At 37.2% G+C, this 17,973-nt stretch overlaps 1 protein-coding gene and 1 long non-coding RNA gene across 2 annotated transcripts in view; one reads left to right on the plus strand and one right to left on the minus strand.

Moving 5' to 3' along the window:
- The window catches only part of LOC107667693 (uncharacterized), a 25,129-nt gene extending 16,173 nt beyond the window's left edge, over positions 1 to 8,956 (minus strand). The window contains exons 1-2 of the long non-coding RNA XR_001631808.1: positions 8,891 to 8,956; positions 2,459 to 2,465 (exon numbers count right to left, since the gene is read on the minus strand). This is a non-coding gene — a long non-coding RNA (uncharacterized LOC107667693). The remainder of the gene's footprint in view (positions 1 to 2,458; positions 2,466 to 8,890) is intronic.
- On the plus strand, positions 8,933 to 17,728 carry LOC107667691 (gastrula zinc finger protein XlCGF8.2DB-like). The gene is made up of 2 exons (XM_016459419.1): positions 8,933 to 9,027; positions 16,347 to 17,728. The coding sequence occupies exons 1-2, from the start codon at positions 8,943 to 8,945 to the stop codon at positions 17,270 to 17,272; spliced, it is 1,011 nt and encodes a 336-aa protein (XP_016314905.1). The 5' UTR covers positions 8,933 to 8,942; the 3' UTR covers positions 17,273 to 17,728.
- The last annotated feature ends 245 nt before the right edge of the window (positions 17,729 to 17,973 follow it).

The following is a 17,973-nucleotide window of genomic DNA, read 5'->3' on the forward strand; positions in this document are numbered from 1 at the left end:
GGAGCAGGTTATCTTCAGAGAGCAAGTTACTATGGTTACTTACATACCCTGAAAGTAACCTCCGATTTTGGAACCGAAAACTGAGGTTATCCGCTCGCTTATCCTCAAACATTACCGGGTATGTCACATAACCTGCTTTTTGGAATACCCCCCTGAACAAGCTAATCAAGGTCTTCAGGATTACTAGAAAGTTACTGGCAGATGAGTTTGGTCAAGGTTGGTGATAAACTCTGCAGGAAAGTGGACCTCGAAGGCCAGAGTTGAAAACCCCTTGTGTAGCCAGATATGTCTGATTATCAGTGCTGTGTCCTGAATGCTATTAATAGTAATCCAGATGATGAGGAGCATTTTCTTTTGAGCTTAGCTGGGGCTAAGAGGCTATTCTCCACACAGTCGATCAGAGGATAAAATTCCAACATTTTACATGAAGCAGAACTCTGCTCTGACAATCAATAAAATTCATGCATACCTACCTAACAGCACAGTGAGGTCATACGACTGAACGCTCTACCTTTGGGTACACCCCTTTCTTAAGGGTGTAGAGCAGGGGTCTCAAACATTTACAGAACTTTAGTAGTTTTTTATTGCTTGGCTGTGAACAAGACTGATATCTCTTTCCAAACTAAAAAGGAAAGTGGATGATTAACGCAGTTTCAAGAAAGACAGACATTGCAGTATGTTTTTGATTGAGTTTAATGGAAATGCTATTTGTCTGGTATGATTAATATAATCTCAAGTGTCGTTACTCAACTAAACACGAAGAACAGTATGAGAAGTACTAGGGAAGTGAGAGGAGAGGGAAAAAGGGAGCTGATTGCCAAAATCAGGAAAGCAATTCACCTAAGTTTTTTTGGAAAAATTGCATATTGAAAGTCACTGATATTCTCTGTTTAGAAAAGAAGAGCTTGTTCAACATTCTCTTTCCATCAGCAAACGCAGTGGCAGAGACTGATAGGCATTAACCCCTGATGGTGCCCTGTCTATAGGGCCTTTCGCACCGTGGGAACCTTTTCATAGTACCAGAACTAATTGTGGAACTACCCACTTTTTGGCGTTTTCGCACCGCCGGAACTTAAATGATGATGCTGTCGACCGGTTTACGTCACTTCTTAGTACACACTCTCGGTGCGAATGCAACCCTTTAAATGGTACTGGGAAATAGTTTGCGCAAAATCGTCCCAGTACTTTAGTACTGTACATTTAGTTCTGGAACTAAAGCGGTGCGAAAGGCCCTAATGACAGAAGAAAATACTGGTAGTTCAAAATACAAAATACAAAAGAAATTTTGAAGAGGAAAATGCAGATCCAGCGATTGTTCTGCACTGCATTATACACCAACAGGCACTTTACAGAAAATGCTTGAAATATGAACATGTCATGTCTTTGATTCTGAAATGTGTCAATTATATCAGGTCCAGGAGTTTACAAGACCGCCAGTTCTGGGCAATTTTAGAAGAAATTGAGTCAGATCTATTGTTTTCATTTACATTTGTTTTGTTTTCATGCACCATGTGCCTTTTAAGCATAAGAAAGCTTATGCTGAGTTGACACTGACAGAATAATTAAATGAACAGGATATTTCCATGCACAAGAAATTCAAACCTACCTAGAAATCATGTCGTATGTAGACCCCCATCTAGTCACAACGGCTTGGATCAAGGTATGTTGAGGAAGATTAAGTTCTGCTTGCTTTTTCGCCAGCTCTTTCCTTCTCTTCCATGAGTGGTTAAATCCTTGGACGACACTCCTGCAAGCCCTCACAGCAGCATCCACTTGGTCAATCTTCAGGGCCTTTCCAAGTGCAAGATTTAAATTATGTCCAAAGCAGCTGAGCCAATTCGATGGGAGGAGGGATTTAAATGCAGCCTTCTTATTTGTGCCATTGTCAGTAGTGACACACGCCACTGCTGACTGCTGAATTCCAAATGTCTCTTTAATGTTTTCACTGGTGTGGTCATCAGGTAAAAATGCAGTCTGTAGACATGCAGCTTTCAATTCTCATGCTGGTGTGATAAAATGAACTGTTAAGCTCATATAGGGGTGTCCAGTATTACTGGTCCAGAGATCAGTTGTAAATGCAAAGTGTTTGACTTCAGCCAAAGAGTTGGCAATGTCAGCTTTTAATTTTACGTACATGTTTGGGATTTCTTTTTCAGAAAAGTTTTGTCTTCTTGGGATTTTGTATTTTGGAGCAACTGTTTTCATCAATGCATTAAATCCTGGCCTCTCTACCATTCTAAAGGGCATAATGTCCTTTGCTATGAAGTAGGCTAGTGACTCAGTGATGGCTGTGTCTTCACATGCACTAGACATGTCTGCTTTCCTTTTCCTTTTCACAGACTCAAAAATTGTCTGTTGACCTGAGACTCTGGCATTCTCGGTCTTCTTTGAAGCTCCCTATGAAATAACAAGAGAGAAAATACTGTTAAGTTCAACAGGATGATGAATAAATATTAACATCAAAACTGATACTTTAACGTGTTAATTGAGTACCCATATTTTAAGCTCTTTATCCTATCGTTGCGCCGGTGGTTCTTCTTGGAGTAGCTGTGCACGCTGCGTCTTCTTGTTTGACAGGTGTCAGCTTTAAGATGCAATACTGCCAACTGAGAGGTCAACCAGGTACTGGCGCAGGAGTATTTACGTGTCGTGTTATCATATGAGTCCTATTCATTTTAAATATGTCACAGTTCTGCTGGTGTGCCCTAGTTGGCCACCAGATGTCACTGTGTGTTTTGTTGAGCACATGGCTTGTTGTTTGTTGTTGGTGCCATGTGCTCTCCTGTCTATTGTCAGACCCTGCCCTTCTTGTTTTCTCATTATTGTTTAAGTTACTCCACCTGTGTCTCCCTCGTTACCCTCCTCATTTGTCTCCCTATTTATTCTCCTTGTGTCTGCAGTCCTGTGCTGGTTTGTTGTTTAATGTTATTTGTCAGATGTGTGCATGTTCACCGTGCCCTGCCCTGTCTTGCCTGCCTGTTTTCCCCCCTCGGGGTAGTTTTTGTTGTTCTTTTGTTCATTTTTACTATTATTAAATGCCCATATTCTTCCTTCATTTGAGTCCTCGCCTCATCTTTCTACAGTTCCCAGACAAAATATTGTGGTTATCACCAATACCAGTATATTGTCACATCCTAAATTAACATGATGTCAATATTTCTTGCTTTGAATGTCATGATTATCATCAATACCTGTATATTGCGACACCCCTAGTTTGAATCCTTAGTATTCCTAAAAGAGTAGGCGAGAACTACCTGCGTGGTGTACGTATTCTCGCGAGATTCGAATGTACGTACACTTAAGTTTAGTATGTTAAGGATATTTAAGTTTCCGAATATGCCTACTTACCTACTATATAGTAGGAGAAAAGAGTATGTGAAGACAGTAGTATGTCCCAAACCTCAGCATTCATAAAAGAGTAGGCGAGAAATCCCCGGATGTCCTACTGCTTCAGCCCAGATTCTGATGTGCTCATCCGATGGATACTTTTATATCCCAGGAGGCCACAGGAGAAGATACGTCATAAAGAAGAAGATGATGAAGAAGAAGAGGATACGTCATAATCAAACAGTGCAACGATGGACACGGGTGTTTTCAAATGTGAGTATTACAAACCAAAAACACGGTTCCTTGAGTTACTGTAGAGCAGACTGTTGAACCGTTGAAGGTGTAAAGACGCTAAATAGTATAGTATATCTGTGATTTTGCTGTAAAAACATTTTATTATGTATAGCTAACAGGAGAGCTCCAGTAAGCGTACATACATCTGCAAAGTGCATTTACGTACATTCTAAACCATGTACATCTTAAAGACACTTACTAAATGTCTATTTAATATCTGATAGGAAAATGTTCAATAAGAATTGCAGATGAGCACATCTAATAGACATGAAACAGACATCTGAGTGAGTGATGTTTGTGTGCTATTATATAGTAGAATTCACTGTTGTAAACACTGTTTACATTAGATGAATGCAAGTAATATAAATAAACAAATAAGGGTAACACTTTACAATAAGGTTCCATTAGTTAATGAAAATACAGGTATTCTTTGTTAGTTCATGTTAATTCACAGTGCGTTAACTAATGTTAACAAGCACAACTTTTGATTTTAATAATGCATTTGTAAATGTTGAAATTAACATTAAGATTAATAAATGCTGCAGAAGTATTGTTCATTCTTAGTTCATGTTAACTGAAGTTGTTAACTATGTTAACTAATGAACCTTATTGTAAAGTGTTACCCAAATAAGTTATATATTTTATTTGTCCATTAGTACTGTAGAAAAATTGAGGAACATTTGTGTTGGATAAAAAGCGACACATCAGCAGCAACTAACTCAACATGTAAATGTAGTATTGAGCAAATAAATCACACAAGTAACTTTAATCTTGTCTGGATGTTACAGGGACAGATAAGCACACACGTGCTTATCCAGTGGAGAGTGGCTAATGAAGCCCTCTTCACCGGAAAGCAGAATGCTGCCATTAAAGGTTTTGACTGAGTATACTACAGAAATTAATAAAAAAAAATCTATGTAAATCTTAAAGCAGCACTATGTAACTTGCATAAGAAATAAGAACACCAAGGATTTTTTTCATCAAATACTTTTATCATTTATCACAGCCTGTTTTGTCTTGAGTACGCTGGTCACATGATTTGCTTCAAATTTTCTGTGATCAATTAGTCAGCCTGACCTAAATCCAACATGGCCACCATTGGTGCAGGACATTCAGATTTTGTGGTAAAAATGTTGTGGTATATTAAACTTACTTTTCTTCTGGGAAAAAAAAAAAAATACTGCTAACATTAATTGTGAACATTATCTTAAGGTGCTGAAGAAGAAGTCATATGTTGTTCATGTTGTTATTTAGCACATTTTGAAATGTATTTCAGCAACATTATATGACCAAACCCCTCATTAGATCACAATCAGAGGTTATTACAAACACTCGACGGTGGTTTAAAGTGAGTTTTAAGTATAAGCGTAGCATAAATCTTATGAATTGTCTTATATAGCATGATGCTACAGTGTGCATGAATGGTCACGCAACACACGTTTTCAGTCATGTAGTGTGGACGGAGATCTTTTCTGAAATGCTGTGGAAACGCCAGTATAGACGAGGATCGTTTTTATTTCAAAATAAAAACGCACTATAGTGTAAACGTAGCCTTACATCGCTTACACACTCCAGCCTCACGTGTGAGTTACTTCTCTGGGCTGAACCTGCGTAAACTTGGATTTTTCCTGGATGCCTCGCCAGAGCCAATCACAAGCACTTTATTTAGGCACATTAAGCATGCTGCACGCTTACTGGCTCACTGACGTTGACCAGATTAACCCCCGAAATTTGGTACCGATACCGAACAACAATAAATTTTTCGATACTCAATGGTATTGAAGCAATTCAGTCAGGGCCTAAAAAGTATCGAACTCGATACCCAGCCCTAGTCAGTAGTAGAATTGTTGCAGGTATTGCAGATGCAAAAAGACATGAGGTTGAATTATTTTCTACTCTGCAGAGTCACGTCAGAAGCATGCGTGTGCATCAGGGAACATCACAGAGCATCAAGGAACATCTGTGAGTAATGAAGGAGGAAACAGAGAAGCTTCAACCAAACATAGAGCTCCTCAAAGAAAGGATGGCGCTGAGAAAATGCTACCAGTGAAATATTGTGTCCAACCACAGCAGGCCAAAATGGTAAGTACAGTAGTGTGTTAACTGCTTCCTTATTTAATTGTTATGACTATATTTTAATACATGTCCTACATTGCCTTCATCTTAACATAAGCTCCTTTGGGATCTGAGAGACCACACCAATGTTGATGTGGACCAACGAATTCTCATACAGCTCTCTAATGGCACCTCGAGTCCTTCAAGATTTGCTGAGTCTGCTCTCCTTTGTGATTAACTGGCCATCCAATTAATCACAGAGGAGCGTGAGGACATCTCGATGGCACTGGGCCTCCTCCTGTGTGCATGTTTTGTGATTGGAATCCAGTATCCTAAAGGACTGAAAAAAAAAACTGTGACCATTTTGGACTGTGTTGTTTTGAAACTTCCTGTCACTGTAAAAAGGGTGTACAACTCAATCTGTGAGTAGACTTCAGGAATCAATATTCTCTCTTTCTGGGCCTCTTCTAATGGGCAGGAAGATCAGAGTTAAGACTGGCGAAGTATCTAAAGATTTTGAAATGTATAATGGTATTCCTCAGAGGAGTGCAATTAGCCCTGGAGGTATAAAATCAGCATTATATGCAGTGAGGTGGGGGGAAGATATGTATGTATATGTAATATGTATTGGGAAAAATAAGAGAAGCTATTGAAAAACTGAAGAAAAAAAAGTCTTATGAATGAGGGTTTATGCTCTCAATGAGCAAGTCTTGCTACATGATTTTTTTTCAAATAACATTATATGGTCAACAGATTTGAGCATCTGATCATATCTGAATTGAAGTATTTGGGATTATGGTTATGTGATAAGTATAAATTGAAAGTGCATATCAACCATCTAGAAGCAAAATGCAAAAAAAAGTAATATATTTATTACAAGCGGTGGCCGGATGTGATTGGGGAAGACAAACAATCATTAATTGACATTTACAGGGCAATTATGAGGGCAACAATAGATTATGGAAGCACAGAATATGGAGTAGCAGCAAAGCTGACACTACAAAAACAGACAGAATACAGTATAGAGATTTATGATTATGTATAGGAGCCCTTAGGTCAACCCCCAATAACACAGTTTTAATAAAAGCAGGAGAAACACTGCCAGAATTAAGCAGAGAGAGATTATCACTAACATATTGTTAGGTTAAAGGGAAGTGGGGAAGAAATAAATAATAATAAAAAAACAGGATTGTTGGGAATACTCCAAATTCCAGGATAACCCGTTCGGTTGGTTATCGGAAGAAAGAGCAAGGTCATACAATATGACACACCTGAACAAGCTAATCAAGGTCTTACTTGGCATACTAGAAACTTCCAGGCAGGTTGGAGCTAAACTCTGCAGGACAGTGGCCCTCCAGGACTGCGTTTGGACACCCCTGCTATATATTATCTCAGCATATTCAGAGATGACTCTAAGAATGAAGGTGGGAAGTGGAGAAAGTATTACTTACATTAAAATATCTAAAAAAAAAAAAATTATAAAAAATTGTCAGAGCAATTAAACAGCAGAAATAGTGGCAGTCATTGGATTACAATGGGAGAATGGGTTCAGACCTGTTTTGATTCAATAGCTACAAAAGAAAACATGGTAAACAAAAAGTGTCACAAGATTTCATAATGGAACTTTACTGAAGTTTATTTAGACTTCACGGGTGGTATCGACATACAGTTCGATTGTGTACCATTTCATGAGTCTGCTGATAAATAGCCAAAAATTGATTTACAAAAATAAATAAATAACACTTTCAATTTTACTTTGAGAAGGTAAACTCTGATTAAGAAGAAAGGAATAGAAATATGGCAGAAAATGTGGAGTAAGAAAGAAAAATCAGACAATATTACAAAATACAGTAATATATATATATATATATATATATATATATATCGCTCTCGGCTTGAACGAAAACAAATAATGGCGTTATTGACTAATTATAAAGTAAGTAAACAACTCTCCTGCTTAGATATCACTGCTTTGTGTCACATCAAAATGAAACATGAAATGTTTCACCACCTTCAATACCACGACTGAGGTGCCCTTGAGCAAGGCACCGAACCCCCAACTGCTCCCCGGGCGCCGGAGCATAAATGGCTGCCCACTGCTCCGGGTGTGTGTTCACAGTGTGTGTGTGTGTGTGTTCACTGCTGTGTGTGTGCACTTAGGATGGGTTAAATGCAGAGCACTAATTCCTAGTATTTACATAGACCGCCTAGTTGGCAGAAGCTATTTACACTAACTCTGCCCATCAACGTGTGATTACAAAACATTACAAAAGACTATCGTCTAAAAACCGCTCCAGTGGCACAGATGGTAAAGTACGTGTTGAAGTCCTTTTATAGCAGAAAATCCTGCTAGGTGTAAATAGAATCTATAGCTATTTGCACTGTGTAAACATTAAGTGTAAATAGGACATGAATTTTATATATATATATATATATATATATATATATACACACACATACAGTATATATAACGGCCTCCTCATTTTAAAACACCACCGCACACCACTGATATATATATATATATAAGCTCAGATAAGACTATAGAAGGAAGACTCAAGACAAAATCATACAGGATTAAACACTATATGTTTGTCCTGGGGAAAAGAAACAGTGATAAGTGTATGCATTGTGGCATTCAAGAAAATGTCGAGCATTTAATAATGCACTGTATTAGGTCCAAGCTGAATTCAAGTAGAAGAACGGGACTTTTATTTTGGTCTGGTGATGTGACGTCATAAGGCTGCGCCGCGCTCCTCCGTCTGTTGTGATTCTGCTGCAGAAAGGTTTGTTTTATAGCGTTTAAGGTGTTTAAACCAATGCAAACGGTTCGTTCAGCTTTATAGTGTTTGCAAGCTATGTGAAATAAATTAATAATGGATGCAACATTGTAATGCTTTATCTAACAATGAGGAACGTTATGTTTCTGGAGTAACTTAAGTGCATCCACAAATGAGTAAAAGAAAAGATGCGTCTAATTTCACTCACTACTAGCCTATATCGCGTATCAGTGTATAGTAAACACGAATTTGATGCAAAAAATTGAAGTCTATTATTACTATTATTTATTTATTTGGCCATGCTATTAACTTTCACTCTGGCCGATTCCCTTGTGCGCTTACTACTGAACTAGGGAGCTAATTGAGATGCACCCAGAGATTTAGTTTATATTTACTCTTTATTCTCATTTTAAACAGGACAAAGTATCCAAACACACAGAGAAACTCCTGCTGAAGCAACTGAGATCCACGTGACACACTTTTATAAAGATGGAGTTTATTAAAGAGGAGAGTGAAGATGTGAGGATTGAAGAAACATTCAGAGTCAAACAAGAAGATACTGAGACACAAACGGGTTAGTTTCATTCTTAAAACGGAACTTAGTCATTTGATCCTTATTAAAATGTCGACCTTTACAGAAGAGTAGACAGAACCCCGAATCACAATGTGAATTAAAAATGTTTTATGAGTTAGGGCTGGAAGATATGGACCAAAATTATCACGGTATATTTATTATTTTCGGTCGATACGATATAATTCCGATATCGATATGAACACTATTAAAAAAGCCTCGTAAAAACAGCCAAGAACGCCCACAACAGATGTGTGCATCTACAAACCTATGAAAAAGGAATTTGCCAAGTCAAGTCACCTCATATAAAACCATATAATATTTTAGGAAAAAAAAAAACGGCACAAATAAATTAATGCTCACCTTTTATTTGTATTTAGCCTTCATTCAAACAAGAAATGTGAAATCACTGTCAAATAATCGTCTCAGACTCCCCTAATTAATATTAATATCTTTAACTTCAAACTATAGACCAATTTAGAGTAGACGTCACAGTTACGTCACTTGCAGCTGCGCGCGCATAGTGGTGGCAGAAAAACACTGGGAACAAGTGGAGATAAATGGGTCAAATCCATGGAAGGAAAAAGAGAGAATGACGAGTTGTTTTTCCTTATTAGAATTGTGAGATATAATCTCGGAATTGCGAGAATAATGTCAGAATTTTGAAATTTAAAATCAAATTTACCTTTTTTTTTATTATTTTATTCCATGGCTCCATAGACTTGCCACTTGAAAACCGTAATTTTCTGCCTCCAGATAGACTCTGCCTAGGGCTGCACGATAAATCGCATGCGATATTTAATGCGCATCTTGTCAGAAAGCCGAATGTAATTTATTCCTGTGATTTCAAAGCTATATTTTAGCATCGTTACTCCAGTCACATTATCCTTCAGAAATCATTCAAATATTCAGATTTGATGCTGAAAAATCATTTATTATGTTGAAAACAGCCAAGTAGAATTTTTTCAGGTTTCTTTGATGAAGAAGAGCATTTACCTGAAATAGAAATCTTTTGTAACATTTAAAGCATCCTTGCTAAATAAAAGTATTAATTTCTATCATTTCTTTTCAAAAAAGAAAAAGAAATCATACTGACTCCAAGCTTTTGAATGCAATAGTGTATAATGTTACAAAAACTTTTTATTTCAGATAAATGCTGATCTTTCTATTCATCAAAGAATCCTGAAAAAAAAAATGCACTCAACTATTTTAAATATTGATAATCAGCATATTAGAATGATATCTGGATCATGTGACACTGAAGACTGGAGTAATGATGCTGAAAATTCAGCTTTGATCACAGAAATAAATTACATTTTAAAATATATTCAAATAGAAAGCAGTTATTTTAAATAGTAAAAAGTCACAATTGTATTGTTTTTTACTGCTGTATTTTGAATCAAATAAATGCAGGCTTGGTGAGCAGAAGAGAATTCTTAAAAAAACAAAAAAAATCTTACTGTTCAAAAACTTTTGACTGGTAGTGTAGGCTAATTATTCTTATAGATTGAAACAAATGTGCTTTAGCCAGTATAAAGAGTATGAAAAGTGCTCTAAGTTGCTGCAGAAAATAAAAAAAAAACAACTAAAACATGTTGCTGGAGACGGGCTTATTGAAAATGCAAACTGATTCTCTGCCAGCAGGTGGCGCTTTGAGAGCGGCAGAAACAGTGGTTTCCCCGGTAACGGCTGTAAACAAAGCAGCTCCGCTCATGAACGCTACTTTATCAGATCAAATAAAAATGCCATCGAAACTTTTCTGAAGACAGTCGGTTCCCTTCAGAGATACATTCATATAAAACACCCGCGACGTGTTATGATTTTGAAACGTGCATTGCTCATGTTTATTCAACGAAGTCAAACGCCACAAATAAATCAATGTATTGTAAACACTGGTAATGTATATCGAAATATCGGAAATGTTTAAAAATCATATCACCGTTATTGAAAAAAATTATATCGCGATTCATATTGATATTGAATTATTGTCCAGCCCTACTTGGAGTCTTATAATAAAGTGTCTTAGATCTTTCCTGAACCTAAGTCCTAAGTTTTTTCTCTGATTGGTTATGTTTTCAAAAACTTTTTCTTCTCTTAAAAAAACTGTTTTCTCTCTCTTCAAAAACTTAAAAAAAAAAAAAAAAAAGATGACCGGCTAACATTAGCATGTGGATTTTTTGTTCTTACCCACTTTTCTATTTTATTTCTCGACACGTTGCAGTTCAGGGCTTCTTCTGAAATGAATAGTATTTGTGAACAATGTCATATGAGGCCTAATTTAAGTGGTCTATTTGACTTGGAGCGGGTCATGTGGACAGACATGATGAGATCACATGAGCAGACAAATACGAATGCTGCTTCAAGTGCACCTGAGAAGCTCTTGCTTCGAAGTTGGGCATTCATTATTATGACGTGATGCATTAAAAAACGGAAAAATAGTACAGAAGTAGCGTAAACAAAACAATTATTTTGGGTAATATTAAACCCCATATCTAGTTGTGAATTCAAAATTTGTATCCAATAATTATGCAACAGTATTTAACAAAACATGAGATGGGTATATGTTATCCTGCTTAATACATGAATACTTGCCACAAGTAAATAAGTGGGCACAAAACCGTACCTGGATGAGGGTTTCAGAGAGCCGTGTAATAAGAGTATTTAGGTGTCTCTATGGAAGTGTTTAATTATTTAATATATTAAAAATAATCTTGTCTTTGTTTTAATTGAGTAGCAATATATTCAGTTTTAATATCATTAGGAATTATAATATTGGATGTAATAATTAATCTATAACCATTTTGGAGTTCACAGAATTCTTTGCAAACTCATTATATTAAACGCCATAAAACTGTTTATTCTATACTTTAAAAAAAAAAAAAAAAAATAAATATATTCACACACATAGTTCACATGTTTTCTAAATTAAAAATGTTGTCCTTTTTACTTACTGAAGATCATTAAAAATATTTCTTGTGAAGTGACCCTTATGACTGGTTTTGTGGTCCAGGGTCACATATATATTTACTACAAGTTAATTTCTTGAACCATTTATACAATTTTTGAAACCTAAAAGGATCTCTTATCCTCTGGTGGATGTCATTAACATTACAGCCTTGATCTATCATTCCCATTGATATAAATAGCTGATTTTTAGGGGTCCAAGTCAAGTATACAGCCTGCAGATCGGGGCGGGGCTGCACGTGTCGCCCCGCCCCATACCTACTCTGATTGGTTCGATCGTCTTTCATAGGCATACATGATAGGAAATGTGTGCGTAGTTGGTGTAGGATGGAGTATGTTGTTTAAAAAGCTAAAAATGCTGTGTAGTTTGAGCCTTCATTATAATGCACAGTTGTTTATTGTAAACTTGACTCACTATGTCTGTTTTATTGAATCACGAGATGTTAGCTGCTGCAAGTTTAATCTTCTGGACCAGTCGAATTCACAAATTAATCATTGGGACATTCTAAAACGCTTAACATGAAAGTAGGCTATGTGGCTTAATGCATTAAAACGGTGTTTTAAAAAAACCAAACTCAGTAAATACATTATTAATAAAGAATTCTATTCACAGACAAGCAGATATGAGCCCAGAATACAAACGCAACACGTTTAATTATACATTAAGCGTTTTCCTCCCATAACCTGCTTGTCTGAAATAGAATGCTTTATTAAAGGGGTTATATGATGTTGCTAAAAAGAACATTATTTTGTGTATTTGGTGTAATGAAATGTGTTTATGCGGTTTAAGGTTCAAAAAACACATTATTTTCCACATACTGTACATTATTGTTTCTCCTCTATGCCCCGCCTTTCTGAAACGCGTCGATTTTTACAAAGCTCATCGTTCTAAAAAAGCGAGGTGTGCTGTGATTGGCCAGCTATCCAGTGCGTTGTGATTGGCCGAATACCTCAAGCGTGTGACGGAAATGTTACGCCCCTTACCATATTGTGATGCCGTGTCCCAGCCGGAGCGAAGAGACAAAAACATTAAACCCCATTATAAACGAGGCATTTGTTGCATCCAGTGGGGACATAATTACGGATTATAATGACTTATACTGTCTTTTTACGCGTTGCGTTGCATCGCGCCGCGTAAACATAAAACCATGTCTGCATTTGTGATCGGAGAAATTACAAGCAACAAGCACTACTCTACACTGCTCAAAATTCACGTTTGAATCGTCAGTGGCAAATCCTTTAAATATAAAAAAAACTTACTTACAGTCCGTGAGTCAGACCAGCCGGCATTGTAGTCTACTCTTCTAGGATCAGGAAACAGTCCTCTATAAAATGTGCTGCACACATCTGAATATTTGGGTTGAACTGTTCTGGAACAGTGTTGTAAATACAACTTAACCACTGATTTCTAGTCGTGTCCTCTTTTGGAAGGCCAAACAAAGTAGTTTCACTTTCACAACGAAACACAGCGGGCTAGAGTGAGCGGAGGCGGGCGGGCTTGAGAACGGCGCGGCCGGCGGGCTTGAGAACATAAAGTTGTTATATTACCACAGCACATTAATTCAAGCACTTTACTATAGTATGGTTCAAAAACACTATATTTACTATAAATTACTATAGTATTTTTTCATGTGGGACGTTAAGCGGACGTTAGGCTAATGGTTTTCTATGGGAGGAAAACACTTAACTGAACACGTAGCCTAATTAAACACATTGCGTTCTTATTCTGGACTCATCTGCTTGTCTTTGAATAGAATGCTTTATTAATAATGTGTTTACTGAGTTTTGTCTTTTTAAAACACCGTTTTAATGCATTAAGCCACGTTAAGCGTAGATGTCCCGAATCATTCCAGCTGATTAAAAAGAATCGGCTCAATAATGGTCACAAAATGGGTATCGGAGAAGATACCAATTTAATATATTTATATTAATTTAATATAAATAGATGATACTTTATAAAGTCTATCTCAATATTTGACCGTGGTGGCTGTGAGATTGTCGGATCTGGTTTGAGCTATAATGAGTCAAAATGTGATGTTTTACAATCGACTGCAATTTTGCCTTGAAACCGGTCATATCAGAAGTTATACATGGCTTATTCAAGGATGTGCATTTATTACATGGACTGAGCAAAAACATTAAAAAAAGTGTCTAAAATGCGTGCGCATCACTGATCTCTAAATAGTAGCCTACCATTGAATGATATACTGTATAAAAGTTGAACTTAACACTGTTAAAATGTATGAAACTGTTTGCTGAAATAACCACAATCTTAACAACTGCACTGAAATACGAGCACGATGCACATAATCTGCGTTCGTTACTATAGCAACAAATTCCAGGTATGTTCTTTCAGAATCATCACTAGCCTGTAGAAATAAAAGTTTCTCGATTTCTTCACTTTAAAATAACGAGGAGCAGCATATTTTCCTGAAATAAAGGGGAGGAAAAAGTCTATGCTTTGCAATGTAGTGAAGAAAATTAAAGTTTCATAAAAATTTAAATGGCACACAGCAAACACATTAGCCTACTGCGGTGTCATTTATCAACTGCATGACAGATAATTATATGTAACTATAATTGTCTTGCCATGCTATATAAATTAAAACAATACTGTTCGTGAAGTGTGCATGCAATAACCATTGGTATTTCATTAAAAAGTGGTTTTATTTAATTTGAACATAAAGGCATGTTGTGTGTCACCGCAGTTAAATCGGTGTCTATCATGATATAACCTTAATATCAAACCTATATAACGAGTTTGGAAATTTTAGAGAAATGCTAATAAATGCATTACACTGTAACTAAACCCATTAGATTGTAGCCAACTAAATTTACTGTAGATTTAGTCGACTAAAACTAAAAACAATTCAGAGTTCGGCCAATCACAATGCACTGGGTCAGCTGGCCAATCATAGCAGACTGCGCTTGTCGGAAGGAGGGACTTTGTAGAAAACGAAGCGTTTGAGAGAGGCGGGGCATAGAGGACCTACAATTCTGTTACACCAAATAATGATCTTTAAAAAAGCATCATATGACCCCTTTAATAAATGCACTGTAACTAAACCCATTAGATTTTAGTTGACTAAATTTACTGTAGATTTAGTTGACTACAATCTTATGATATTTAGTCGACTAAAACTAGACTAAAACTAAAAACAATTCAGATGACTAAAATATGACTAAAAATAAATGGCATTTTAGTCAAAAGACTATGACTAAAACATGACTAGCTTCATTTGCTAACCTGCCTCCGTCTCGTTGTCTTGGATGATTACATTGCACGAGTACCCACTACTGGCGGAACCCTTGCAGTGGGCTGAATTGGAATGTCTTAAGCCCTTGATCACTAGGAATCCATTATGGAGTTTGATTTATTACTTACCTTTCTTCCCCTTATGAAATTGTTTGATGCAGCATTCTGTATGTATATAGGTATGCTTGGGTTGTTTTAAATGTTTCAATTTAAATTTGTATATCATAGAGTTGTTTGGGGCGGGGGTAAATTAAATGTGATCTGCGGTGACGTCACAATCGTGTTGCATTGTGGTATATGGAGCTGCCTGAAGTGTACATATGAAGTAGAATCACTCCCTTAGTCAAAATCGAGAGGTCAAGGGTCTGTCTGTGCAAACGTCCCTCGTCGACTTCATGAAGTGGAATGCACTTCAAAATGCCAGTGGGGATTCCTCCGAGGGGAAGTGCTTGAACAGAAATGGAACGCAGCCCAAACTTGACCTTGATTAGCTTATTCAGGTGTGTTTAACTTTTTTGCCGCCATTAATGGGGCCTTAAAATTTGTGAAAATGCTCAAAAAATGCTGACGGTGGTTGGCAACTTTATATATATAAAAAAACATTTTTTAAGAACGCTGGTGGGGAAAGAGTTAATTAAGAGTTTGAGCTGAAAGGGGTCATAGGATGCTACATGCACTTTTACAAGTTGTTTAAACTGAAATGTGTGTTGGCAGTGTGTGTACACAACCACCCTATAATGATAAAAATCCACCCCGTGTTTTTTTTTTTTTAAATCTTGTTAAATGTTTTCCCATTTCTCAAATCGAGCCAATCTCAACAATGGCGGACTGATGACAGCTCACTCAGGGTGGGTCTGAGGTAAGACACCAGTCCAGTCTGTGACACAGACAGGCCTCATATCAACTTGTGGAAAATGGGCATCCTATGACCCCTTTAACTCTGCAGGACAGCGACCCTCCAGGAGAAGTGTTGAAGAGCCCTAGTCTATGATTAACCAGTTGTCCTCAGTCTGACCTCAGCGTTCACTTTTTTTTTTTGACGTCTCCTGCTTTGTGCCATTAAACTCAGTTAACTTTTATTTGTGTGTTTTTTTCATCTTAGACCTGATGCTGCTGAAAGAAGAGAATGAAGTACTGAATGAAATGGAAGAGAAAACTCCGTATGAGCAACATCTTGATTTCATAGCTGGAGAAAAATCTTTTATTTGCTCACAGACTCAAAAGTCCAAAAAAAAGGGTTCTTCTCAAAAAAGAGCCCAAATTACAGGAACTAGAAGTTATTTCACCTGCCAATTGTGTGGAAAAAGTTTCAATAGAAAAGAAAGCTTTAAAGTCCACATGAGAATTCACACTGGAGAGAAGCCTTTCACCTGCCAACAGTGTGGAAAAAGTTTCACTCAAAAAGTAAGCCTTACAGTCCATATGGGAATTCACACTAAAGCGAGCCCTTTCACCTGCAAACAGTGCGGAAATAGTTTCACTCAGAAAGGAAGCCTTAAAGTCCACATGCGAATTCACACTGGAGAGAGCTCTTTCACCTGCCAACAGTGTGGAAAATGTTTCATTCGAAAAGGAGGCCTTAAAAGCCACATGAGTGTTCACACTGGAGAGAAGCCTTACACCTGCAAACTATGTGGAAAGAGTTTTACACATAAAAAATCTCTTAATTCCCATATAAAAATTCACACTGGAGAGAGCTCGTTCACTTGCAAACTGTGTGAGAGGAGCTTCTCGCGAAAAGAAAGTCTTAAGAAACACATGAACATTCACACTGGAGAGAAGCCGTATGTATGTTATCAGTGTGGAAAAAATTTCAGACAAAAACCAACTCTTAGTACCCACATGAGAGGTCACACTGGAGAGAAGCCTTATACCTGCAATCTGTGTGGAAAGAGCTTCTCACAAAAAGGAAATCTTACGATTCATATGAGAATTCACACAGGAGAAAAGCCATTTGTATGTGTTCAATGTGGCAAGAGTTACAGAAGTAAAGTAAACCTTAATTGCCACATGAAGATTCACTCGTGAAAACTGTTCTAAATGTCTTCAGTGTGGAAAGAGTTTCAGATACAGGTAACACCTCACACCAGAGAGAAAGCTTTCAGCTGCCCTCAGTGTGGAAAGAGTTTCACACTTGCTCCTCGTGGCTGCCGGCTTCACCCGGCCTCCTGGCTCTGCCCCCTCCACTGATTCCATCCGGGTTCCTGGCTCTGTCGATTTCGCCCAGCTCCTCGGCTCCTTCCCTGCTAGCTACACCCAACCTTCAGGCTCTGGAGGCCTCGGGCTTCCCAGCTCTATGGGACTCTGGGACTGTTTTTAATGTGGAATTATAAATTAACACAAGAATACTCTACTATTTGGTAACAAACACTTGAACAGTTCGCTTTAAATTCAAATATTACTAAATAATAAAGGAACATGATTTAAAAGCAACAGGACATGGTAAAATCAGGAATTACAGATAAGAACACAAGTGTCAACTGGTCAGAGGTAGAATGTGCTGCAACTAGAATTTTTTTTTTCTATAGAGATTCTATAATCTCATTAATGTTAATGTTTTCAAAAGAAATTTGAAGTTATATTTGAGTGTGTGTGTATACAGGGATGCACTTAAGTTTTTGAGTCTGGTTCTCTTAAGAGCAACTGGAGATTTGATTTGGTGCCCACACTACATGTAGTGTGACCCATTAAATATAACTATTAAAAAATGAAATTAATAATAGTATTAT

This window comes from Sinocyclocheilus anshuiensis, unplaced genomic scaffold, assembly GCF_001515605.1.
Source record: "Sinocyclocheilus anshuiensis isolate Anshui unplaced genomic scaffold, SAMN03320099.WGS_v1.1 scaffold2193, whole genome shotgun sequence".
Classification (NCBI taxonomy): Eukaryota; Metazoa; Chordata; class Actinopteri; order Cypriniformes; family Cyprinidae; genus Sinocyclocheilus; species Sinocyclocheilus anshuiensis.

Coding starts and splice junctions, on each gene's coding strand:
- LOC107667691 (XM_016459419.1), top strand. CDS start 8,943: ATGGAGTTTATTAAAGAGGAGAGTGAAGATGTGAGGATTGAAGAAACA. Junction 9,028..16,346: donor AGATACTGAGACACAAACGG/GTTAGTTTCATT, acceptor TTTTCATCTTAG/ACCTGATGCTGCTGAAAGAA.